Genomic DNA, 11,508 nt, shown 5'->3' on the forward strand with positions numbered 1-11,508 from the left:
CAGTTCTCACAAGGTTTTCATGCTGTATCTGCTGAGGCCACGAACTGTCACATCGATCCCCCACTATTCTGATTTATCTGCGACAATAAAACCACTCTATTCTCCTATAGTCTCCTTGAACAGGAGCGACCCTGCCGTTGTGTCAAAAGCAACTGATAAAAAACAACAAAACGTCGACGACGCCAGACAAATGGCCAAAAGAATGGAAATTAAATCATTCACGAGCAGTGAATTGAGACTCTTTTCATAAGCAAATATCTTTGTTATCTAGATTCATAGCAGGATTTGACTTAATTAATCCGTGTAATCTGGTTTGTCATGAGGTCACAACGTGAAATGTTCGGTGAACAATGAAAAGAAATGAGTCATCTTGGGTTGTCGTATATATATATATCTATATATATATATATATATAGATATATATATATATATAGTCAAGCGAGCAAATTAAAAATGTTTCCTCCCTGAAAGTCTCCTGCGCAGGTTGCTCCAAATATAAACCCTGACTCATACTTTCTGTTGCCTACCCAAAATATTCAACAGAAAATATTTGCAAACAGCTTGTCATTGCGTTAGGTGAGTAAAAATGACATGGACAGCACAGGCGGAATCAAATTAATGAAGCTTTACCACTTTTAATTTTGGCAGATTACATGGACAGACTAGCAGTTAAATTTGTTACCTCTATGTGTGTGTGTGTGTGTGTGTTTTAATACGTTATTTAAGGATATGACATTAGAACAAGTACACAAACCAAGCATTGGTTAAGGTAATTATCTCAATGTTATCTAAAGGTTGTTAAGTCAAGCTCTGTATACCTTGTTAAGACTTCAAAACAAACAAATAAGGAAATAATCCAAAAGGTTACCACCATCATGTGAGGTCAACGGGTGGAAGAAGCTGCTCTTTCTTCCTGCAAAACTTAGCAAGTGTCTTCACGATTAAGAATTCAGGGATGGTTCATTCTGTGCTTTTAGATTTAAATGATGACTGAAAAAAATGCTGCCTTTTGTTCCTGTAAAGTGTAAAAATTACAAATCAGATGAGCCAAGATGGTTGTATTATCCCTTGAGATATTCAATTCATAATTTCAGACCATTTATTCACAATAAACAAATCAATAGTGCAGTAAAACTTTACTTTTATGTGAAGACTACAGGGGGGGGCAAGAGGCCTTTGTTCCTGCAAGAACAGAGAGGACAAATGTCCATTGAGCTAAACTAAGATGGTTTTTCTGACCATTTAAAACAATCAATACAGTCAATCACGTCTTCAGAACACTCAAACACATGTGATCCATTAAATAAGTCAACAATGAAAGGGAAATCTGCTCAGTGCCTGTACACATGTTACCTTTATGGGATGTATATGGATAAAGCAGCCTTTTTTGGTTCCTGCGAAATGCAATTGTGAATTATTATCATATTTATAGCACTGTTCATATACACAGGGCGAGTCAGAGTGCTTGACTATGGCATAGAACTGCAGTAGGAAAACTCACAGAATAAAAGCAAGACTTTACATTAAAGGGTTAGTTCACTCAAATCAAAAGAAGTCAGTACACTCTCTAAGCCTGCCTGTATACATCTCAGCAGTGGCAGAGCTAGACTTTTAGACGTGCTGTGACATGTCAATCAACTGGGGTGGCACCTAGGGTGGCCAATCAGATTTCAGAGGAGGTCCAGTGCCACCCCTGCCGCTCCTCTAGCTCCGCCACTGCACTGCAGATCTTGATGTTGTTCATATCTGATATGTGCAATTACACTGCAGGGTGGGGGCGTGGCTTCTGACCTGAAATGGTTAATGGTCCAAAAACAGAAGTGAAAATTGTGTCACTTTGACATTTAGAGTCCATTTAGAGCCCATTGAGGTGTCTGCCCAGGTGTGGTGTGTGATTTGAGTGAACTAGCCCTTTAAAATCAACATTAAAATTAAAAAGGTCTTTGAAATCATGAGAGGTGAGAGTGATTTGCCAATATAAAAGTGCATTTAAAAGACAGGGAAGGGCCAACTGTCTTGCAAAAACATATAGAAATCATATTTAAAAACATGATTATACAGAATAAACAGAACACATGAGCAGGAGACAAATCAAAGACAGCGCATTTACAATTCCACTGCCCCAGGAAGTTTCTGTTCCATTCTTGGTGTGTACTAAAATTTAAAAGCAAGTAGCAAGTGTTGGGTTTTGTGTTTCAGGAAACCAACATGGTCATTCTCTGCTGTTGTCAATCTGCTTTTTTATTGTGCTGCTTCTTTTCTTTCTTTCTTTTTCTTTTTTTTTTTTGTCCAAGCACATCTTCTGCAAAGACGCAAAGGCTTTTTTGTGTGAGCCTTCCTCCTCCTCCTCCTCCTCCTCTTCCACCTCCTCCTCCTTCACCACCACCGTCGTCTGCCTTGTTCCTATGCACTTGACAGCTTCGTGAGGGTTGGGCAGATGAAGCTATATGGGAACACGTGACACGGCTTGTAGGAGCGACGCTTCATAAGTGCGAAAACACAGAGGAGAAAGAGGCTGGAGAGACTCTGGAGTCAGAAGCAGCAGCAGGAGGAGCAGGAGCAGCAGCAACAGCCTGGATCCATCGGAGCAGGAGCGCGCACTCCAAGAGCAGCCAACGCTTCTACAGACCGTTGGGAAGAAAGAAAGAAAAGAAAAAAAAACAACTTATGTGACTCATAAAATTAGAAAGACAGACCAATGATCATGACAGTGATGGTGGTTTCATTCTAACTCATGCACACTGGTTGTCTCTCCCTTTATGTAAGATCTGTGGATGATGCGCTTCTGACTTGGATTAACGCGCGGTGATAAAGGGCGATTCTGCGCCTTTGACAAAATATGTAAGGTAAAGAAGAACTTTTTTTGCCTGCTTTAAAACGTTTCATTTACTTTTTTAATTTATATATATATACATATTGTTTTAACAGCTTTATATTAGTGCGTTTTTGTCATTTTTAATTGATCAGATTTCCATTCAAATAACTGCACGTAGTTGTAATAATTTCAGTTGTAAATATGTATGTATTTACTGTCACAGTAAATTAAGCTATTGAAATCTTTGCATACATTTTGTAGATATTTCATTACAAATAGCTAAATAGAGTGTTCCAGATGTAATTTGTCTATTAATCATTCAACATGTAGTTCTAAATCTCATATTATTATTGAATTATTATTTTTAAACTGCCTCTTTTTTTGTATGAGGTATGTGTGTAGTTTAGAATTCCTGATTTTTGAGAAGTAAAAGCTCATGGATGAATACGTCCACACGTTGATAAGCAGGGTTGCATGATTCAATCCACTCTCAGGATCTAAAGGATGTAAAAACTCAGTATTTGCCAAGGAAATGTGGCTTTAGAAGTCAGAAATGTGTGAATTGGAGATTGCACTGCAGTGATGTCTTGCAATAACATGCAGAGGATAATTTTGATTAGATGATTAGATTTCCTCATAATTAAGGAAGCGTCTGAAATGTCTGTCATCAATTTTGTAGGTTGCCCACTGCAGTATAACCCTCAGACACAGCCATGAAATCTGTGCTGGATGGTGTGGCAGACACCACCTTCCGGACTATCACATCTGGTTTACAGTATCTGGGCTCCAATGATGCCAATTATGACAATCCCACCAGTGATGTAGACTTCAAGGGCAGCTTCTCTCTGCAGAAGCCCTTATCTGCGTTCCGCAGCAACTCCTTCCCCAACAAAGTACCTGCAGATGAGGAGCTCATCCTCAAGGGCATTCCCTTCTTCCCCACCAATGCCACAGACTTGTTTGGCAACCGGAGCACGTTCAGAGATGAGTCTGACACGATACAATGCGGGGAGAACTTTATGGACATGGAGTGTTTCATGATCCTGACTCCCAGCCAGCAGCTGGCTGTGGCTGTCATGTCTCTGACTCTGGGCACCTTCACGGTGCTGGAGAACCTGGTGGTGCTCTGCGTCATCCTACAGTCCCGCACCCTCCGCTGCCGGCCGTCCTACCACTTCATTGGCAGTCTGGCTGTGGCTGACCTGCTGGGCAGCGTCATCTTTGTCTACAGCTTTCTGGACTTCCATGTTTTCCACAGGAAAGACAGCCCTAATGTTTTTCTCTTCAAGCTGGGTGGAGTCACGGCGTCGTTCACAGCGTCTGTGGGGAGTCTTTTCCTCACAGCTATCGACCGCTACATCTCCATACACCGGCCTCTTGCCTACAGGCGCATTGTGACACGGACCAAGGCTGTCATAGCCTTTTGTTTGATGTGGACCATCTCCATTGTCATCGCAGTGTTACCTCTGCTGGGCTGGAACTGTAAGCGTCTCAACTCTGTGTGCTCAAACATATTCCCTCTCATTGATAAGAACTACCTGATGTTCTGGATCGGTGTAACCAGCGTGCTGGTTCTTTTCATCATCTACGCCTACATATACATCCTGTGGAAGGCACACCACCATGCTGTGCGCATGCTGAGCCGAACCTCCCAGAAGAGCCTCGTCGTTTACTCAGCAGATGGGACTAAAGTGCAGACCACACGCCCTGAGCAGGCACGCATGGACATCCGATTGGCCAAGACCCTGGTGCTCATCTTGGTGGTGCTGGTCATCTGCTGGGGCCCGGTGCTCGCCATCATGGTCTACGACCTCTTCTGGAGGATGGACGATGACATCAAGACAGTGTTTGCATTCTGCAGCATGCTCTGCCTGCTCAACTCCACCGTCAACCCAATCATTTACGCCTTGAGGAGCAAGGACCTGCGGCACGCCTTCCTCAGCTCGTGCCGCGCCTGCAGCAGCAGTGCTCAGCAGCTGGACAATAGCCTGGAGTCAGACTGCCAGAACAGAAATGCCAACATTTCTGCCAACAGGGCTGCAGAGAGCTGCGTGAAGACCACTGTGAAAATAGCCAAAGTAACAATGTCAGTGTCAACTGAAACGTCTGCAGAGGCTGTCTAATTGGCCTTCACTGGGGGGAAACGGTGTAACTGTCATTCAAACACAGTGATGCAGAAGTTAGATGTTCCAGAGAATTAAAGAGAAATCTCTCCTGTTGATTTACATCCTCATGTAGACGCTTTAGTGGTTGCATTGTTTTATGTTTGTGTGTGTGAGTACATAGTGTGCCAAAGTGCCAAATGGTATGGCAAGTTCATAGAAAGGACTCATCGTAAGAAAGGATCCTGAGTCTGCTGTTTACCATAAGACTTCATGATATCCAATTAGTGAAGGCATATTATATTTTTGTACTGTGAATTCAGGTTTTGAAAACAATATATCTTCATTTATGGGATAAGGGGCTACTGACATTTTTAATTAGAGCTGTTTTTCCTGTGTCATTTAGACTTTAACATGTGTCTTGCACCATAAATAATAATAAAAAATAAATCCTTCAGCCTTGACTTTCTGCAGGCTTAATGTAAAGGTTGCTTTGAGAGATTTCTAGAGGCAAATGTGGAGGGGGAAAAAAATGCACAAATGACTCTAATGTTTATTCCCAAATTTGTCATTAAACATGTCTCTTTTGTACTTCTGACAACACTCGGCGAGTGGCAAATCCTGTGAAGAGATTACGAGAGACTAAGGGTTAATGATGCTCGAGATAAAATAATAATAATAACAATGATAATAATAATAATGATAATAAAAAAACATGTATCACCATCACACAATAAACTCTAATAAGATGGAGGTGAATGAATTCACAGCTTGTGAGTATGGTGGATGTCACTGTTCAGCTCTGCACTTGCAATAGCTGTTAGACCTCTGGAGTAATGTGTCCATTTAAATGTAAACCTAACAAATGTACAGTGTTATCTTGCAAAAAATAAAATAAAAAATAAAAACGTTAAAAAAAAAAAATCCACTCATTCAGCTCCACAGCTAGCTTTGGCTCAAAACTTGAACACGTTCATTGAAACTGGATTTGGACACAGTGTGCTGGACACTACTGTGACAAACTCAAGTGGTGTCTGACGATAGCTGCTTTTCATTAAATGTAGGGTATTCAACGTGTGTGTGTGTGTGTGCATGTGTGTATGTGCCAGAGAGAGAGAGATACATTGTGACTTGGTGATATGTTTTCCAAACCAAACTCAAGCCTTTTGATCATTGCAGTGAGATGTTTTAGTGCTACTGTTGCAGTGGGACATCATTTTTTTTGGGGGGGGGGAACAAAAGCAACCCACGCACAGGCCTGTAGTGAAGTACTTTTAATGTAACTCTAAATCTAGATATGTCCGCTGTTAATTTTAACGTAACTAAGCAAAGACACAAAGGGACGTTTTCATTGGCTGCCAGTAAACGGAGTGGAGAAGCTTGTGTGAGAGCCAGTAACTGACCTAACAAAAGAGAACTTGAGAAGATGTGATTTTTTCTTTCCTAACAGGTGATGTTGTACTTTTAATTTGAAGAAAAAAAAAAAAACCTCACAGCACAATTGTTCTGTAGACATTTATCTAGGTGTAAAATTATCCAGACAGCTGTTAATCAGTATGCTTTGCTGCCTCTTGTATTACTGAGTATTGAAGATCAAAATGTTAACTGTAAAGTGGCTTCTGTACAGTGCTGTGTGATGACGAATCTATGATGTAAAAAAAACAAACAAAAAAAACAAAATCACAATCAATCAAGTGTTTTTAGTATTGCTGTTATCCAACTTTTGAATAAAGTCAGAGCTGGTTGTCATTTCACCTGCAGTCATTTGATTGATTATTTGATGATGGGGAACATGAGGGCTCATTGCAAAAAAGAACAGACACTGAGTCGAGGCCTAAAGTGATGTTTTAGTGCCCCCTAGTGGAAGTTATAACCCTGTTATTGTTGGCAATCCTCCTGCTTTGCAAAGTGGAAGCAAAAAGCCACCACAGCATCCTGTGATGGCAACATCTGCTCACTTCTTTTTCATCATTTGGCTCAGAGTAATCAGGAAATGGCAACATCTGTTCACACAGACGTAAAAGGACATTATTATACTTCAGTGTGAGGGGAACTGTGGAGGTTATACTCTGTCATGTGTAAAAGGCTGCAATTAGGACTGAAACCAATTCCTAAAATAAATGAAATATCAGAGCAGATACAATCAGCGGCTCATTATTTGGCCACTTTTCAGAAACATATCCAGCAGCTTTTTTTAAAATTAATTTCTTTTGAACTCAACAACATCAACCGGGACTTAATTTTATTTTTAATTGTTTTGCATTTTATCTAAGTGGCCAAAAATAATCATCTGACTTAATTATCTAATTATCTGGTTGTAGAAGCTGGTACCATTTTTCCCTTTTAGCCTATGTAGCTAAAGTGTAACATCAATATTTAAGAATTCATATTATCAAATATAGAAATTGCCAACTTAACAGTTTGATAGTGGAGGATATTACACAAAAATACAGTTAAGTAAAGCATCATTAGTTTCTTAGGGTAGTGTATTAAAGTAAATGCCTCCAGACAGAGTTGTGCATGTACTAGGCTTTTAAAAAAAAGGTAATAAAAATAAGTCATAATTATTATAATTTAAAGGCCCCTTACAAAGTATAGCAGGCCACTTTCAAGTAAAGTTAAACAATTATATACACTAGAAAAATACGGCTACAACAAAAACCCATGCTATACAATACACAATATCACCAAAACTTAATTAACGGATCCTTACAAAGTTGTAACTATCATACGGGAAGTTTCGGGAAATATAAAACAGACGCTTCAACTGTTTAAAGTTTTAGGCGAAACTGAAACTTCGTCGTGTTTTTTTGTGCCGTTCCAAAACAAAACACATTTTTAAAAAAGAGCTTTTGCGGGTCCATGGGAGATGTAGTATTCCAACGTATGAAACAACAAAAGAAATCGAGAATAAAACTACAAGTACCAACAGGGGATTGCATACTGCGCAGGCGCACAACTGACAAACAGAGCGGAATAAAGGGTAGCATCAACCGTTACATTTGTCTTGTTGAGGTAGCCCAGACAAATCTATAATCATCAGACAATATACGGTGTTTAAGCTAAACCGTGTCGTCGAGTTTAGTTCGGGATATATTTGACGATTTAAACTCGGTGAGATTTGTCGGCACAAGTCAACGACAGACGAAGAAAGTGCGTACTAATCTGAAACCCCAGAATCGCTCCTGCTACGCCAACCAAGCTAAGGTTAGTTAGCAATAGCAGCTCGGACCGTGGCCCAAGTCAGTTGAATTAACCAGACAACGGGGGAAATAGTTGTGGTTGTCTGCTGTTGAGGTCGTGTGTGTACACATTTCATCGTAAAATGGCTTGCGGGGCAACTCTGAAGAGGTCTCTGGACTTTGATCCGCTCATGAGCCCGGCTTCGCCCAAAAGGAGGAGATGCGCCGGGATCATGTCTCCGGTCTCGTCACCGCAGAAGTATCTCCGCATGGAGCCCTCTCCCTTCGGGGAGGTGTCGTCCAGACTCACCACAGGTAGGAATTAAACACACCACACAACTAAAGAAACGTCTGTTACTGTCAAATAAAAACTTGTACTGGCCTATACATACGACTCGTCTCGTAGCATTAGCATATTCACAGGGTGAGCCCGGATGTCATGTGGAGTAAACAAAACCACAGTCTGCAGTTTGAAAAGTTGATTAAACGCTATAGTTGTCCATCTGCTTTTTCACTCAATATACTTTAAAAAGACGTGATATGAATCTTTGATGCCCAGCTGTAAATTCGGCGTTGGTTACATTGACTTGTGTTGGTAACTGTAGTTTGAGGAAGTGATCTGATGACATTTATTGAGAAATGAAAGCTGGGCAATAATTCAATAACAATACATATAGCGAGATAACTTTTTCAATCGTAATGTTGGTAGAATTTCATCATATTCTTATTTGAGCTCTGACTATCGTTTTTTTCTGTTGCACATTCGACCGACCTGTTAGGGAGTTTCATGAAAATAATCTAATGATATAACAATACTGAAGTAATGGTACTATTCCAACGTTAAATACACAACTGAAGTAAAACTGCATTATCACACTTCTGGTCTGTCTTGACTTGCATTTTGTGCACGCAGTGCAATGAAGGTCTGTATTTTAATGTATTCACATATTCAATTCAGGAAAAGTGTAACCTAAACTTTGCTGCTGAGAACAGTAAACGTTCACAAGTTATTAAGTCATATTTGCCCGATGCTGATAATGGAAAAATAATGTTTAAATGTTCACCATTGCAAAAACAGGTTTTAGGAATAGCATATGTTATTTTACCTGGTGTGTATGAAATACTATATAGTAATTAATTATTGGTTGCTTTCTGTCCAAAAAAAGTTTCAGACCATGTGTAACTGGTTTCTTCGGTTTTCTCTGTAAGGACAACATTATTTAATTTATAAAATTTTATCTTCGTTTCAGAGCAAATTCTGCACAACATCAAACAGGAATACAAGCGGCTGCACAAACGACGACACCTGGACAATGCGTTCCAGCAGGTTGACGGCTGCTGTCCTCTGGACCTGCAGAACATTCATAGTGGATCTGCTGTACCAGGTAACTACGAACGCCTCACCTGAATAAAGATATTGGCTATTTTTACGGGCTATTATTCTGTTTGAGCTTTGCCCATCATTTGAAGACTGACTGGTTAGGTTATTTGTTGCAATGATGATGATGACCAACAAAGGTTTGAAGTCAAATAATTCAAACTTTTGAGGGGTTTGTTTTAAATCAATTTTCTATTTAATCTGACAACTCTTTGCTTTTGGAGGGTGCAGTGTAGATTCAAATTGTATGAAACATGCAATATATATAGATCAGATATTAGAAAATGCTTTTCTAATATTTAACTACCATTTGTCAGCACATTTGTCATAAACATAGAAAGATTCCAAGTAGCATGTCTGCTCTGAGACAATTTTAATACAGTTTCTGTATGTGATTTTAAATCATGACCTGTTGGATATTAACTCTCCTGCCAGGTACGTCCTTGGGTGCTTCGTCTCCCACCAAGAAGGAGCAGCCTTTGTTTTCCCTCAGGCAGGTTGGAATGATCTGTGAAAGACTACTGAAAGAGCGTGAGGACAAAGTCCGTGAGGAGTATGACGAGATACTGACGACAAAGCTTGCGGGTATTTGCCTTTTTTTATGTTGTAAAATTTTGTATTGAAGATAATTTCTTGGTGATTATCTAACACTAAGTGCTTATATGTTCTCCTCCCATCAGAGCAATATGATGCGTTTGTCAAATTCACACACGATCAACTGATGCGAAGGTTTGGAGAACAGCCTGCGAGCTGTGAGTATACTCCTGTCAAACACTTGTTACTTGTTCCGTTGGCGTGTTTTGTCTTCTTAGTCACCAGGAATTATTAGTTTTCTGACATTATAAATTGTAAATGTAAATAGAACCACCTCCTCACAAACGACATTTGCAAACTTGTACACCGATGCATGTTTACATTTTGCATGGATGACTGACTAACCGTTAAAGTGTCTCATCTTCACAAATAACCATTGTGAACTTTTCCAAAATGATATTATGTTGGCACATGGGGGAGAAATGTGTTATTGATAACAGTTACTGTCGTCTCCACCACAGATGTTTCCTGAGTTTCTGCACTGGATATCAGGGAATATTATTTGCTGCAAGCTGCTCCAGGAACTGAATGGGTCTGGTTGGACTTTTTTTCCCCCAGCTGTGCCATATCGCCTCTGTGGACTTGACTGCCTCAGGCATCAGCTAGTGGCATCCTATGTTTGCTGTGTCTACCCGAGTTATAGGAGGAGGCCTTCCTGCTGCCAACATGTCCACAGACTTTTCTGTCACTCAACCAGTGGCATCTGAACTGCCATGTTGATATTTATTTGGATTTATTTTGACGCCTTCATAAAAGGCCGACTGCCATCACACACTTGGCCTTTTGATTTGATTTTGTTTTGCTGTCAGATTTAGTTATTTTACAAAGAAGGTAGTTGTGCAGCAGCTTTATGTATATTAAAAAAAAAAAGGGATTGGACCTTGAGGAGAGTGGGTAAACTGACACCACCGTCGGACTGGACTCCATAAACTGCAGGTCTTTTTTTTTCCTCATGTTTTAAAACTGTATTGGTGATTACTGCTATTACATTTGTATACACTGTACTTTTATTTTTTATTTCTTTTGCTTGAGTTTTTTTCATTGTACCATAATTTCATTTTATTTGCTGTAGGTATAAAATGCTTTGATTCGAGAATAACATATGAATAAAGTGTTTACATAAATGTTTGTTATGGGGTTTTTTTTGTAAGCTGGAGACTTTTTTTGAGTCACTACCATTGACTGTTGGAGGGTTCACTCCACTCATTTTGTCATCACTCAAACAGTGTTCATTTTAATACCCGTTACAATTTCTGTTTTATCTGTTTTCCATAATAATTAATACTGGGAGGCTTATGGTTTTAGTTATTAAAAGTGAATCCAAAAAATTAGCCTCAGAGTCCAATGTGTATAATTTGTATATAGTTTTTATAAAAGCAGTGAAGTCTAACAAAACGAGTTGTATTGTATGGGAACACTTGTCGGTAGAGGCGGGTA

General features: G+C 39.7%; 2 protein-coding genes across 2 annotated transcripts; both read left to right on the forward strand.

The window, feature by feature from the left end:
- Positions 1 to 2,373: 2,373 nt before the first annotated feature.
- On the forward strand, positions 2,374 to 6,671 carry cnr1 (cannabinoid receptor 1). Its single transcript, XM_044049930.1, has 2 exons — positions 2,374 to 2,846; positions 3,495 to 6,671. The coding sequence occupies exon 2, from the start codon at positions 3,529 to 3,531 to the stop codon at positions 4,936 to 4,938; it is 1,410 nt and encodes a 469-aa protein (XP_043905865.1). The 5' UTR covers positions 2,374 to 2,846; positions 3,495 to 3,528; the 3' UTR covers positions 4,939 to 6,671.
- A 1,204-nt stretch (positions 6,672 to 7,875) lies between these two features.
- On the forward strand, positions 7,876 to 11,402 carry akirin2 (akirin 2). The gene is made up of 5 exons (XM_044048458.1): positions 7,876 to 8,414; positions 9,350 to 9,484; positions 9,913 to 10,062; positions 10,158 to 10,229; positions 10,533 to 11,402. Exons 1-5 carry the CDS (start codon positions 8,243 to 8,245, stop codon positions 10,541 to 10,543), a joined length of 540 nt encoding a protein of 179 aa, XP_043904393.1. The 5' UTR covers positions 7,876 to 8,242; the 3' UTR covers positions 10,544 to 11,402.
- Positions 11,403 to 11,508: the final 106 nt, after the last annotated feature.

Source organism: Solea senegalensis, linkage group LG17 (assembly GCF_019176455.1).
Source record: "Solea senegalensis isolate Sse05_10M linkage group LG17, IFAPA_SoseM_1, whole genome shotgun sequence".
Taxonomy (NCBI): domain Eukaryota; kingdom Metazoa; phylum Chordata; class Actinopteri; order Pleuronectiformes; family Soleidae; genus Solea; species Solea senegalensis.

What these genes read in the sequence shown, in the direction of transcription:
- akirin2 (XM_044048458.1), top strand. Translation starts at nt 8,243, where the DNA reads ATGGCTTGCGGGGCAACTCTGAAGAGGTCTCTGGACTTTGATCCGCTC. An exon ending in GTCGTCCAGACTCACCACAG is followed by an intron (nt 8,415 to 9,349) that starts GTAGGAATTAAA and finishes TCTTCGTTTCAG; the next exon opens with AGCAAATTCTGCACAACATC. An exon ending in TAGTGGATCTGCTGTACCAG is followed by an intron (nt 9,485 to 9,912) that starts GTAACTACGAAC and finishes CTCTCCTGCCAG; the next exon opens with GTACGTCCTTGGGTGCTTCG.
- cnr1 (XM_044049930.1), top strand. Translation starts at nt 3,529, where the DNA reads ATGAAATCTGTGCTGGATGGTGTGGCAGACACCACCTTCCGGACTATC.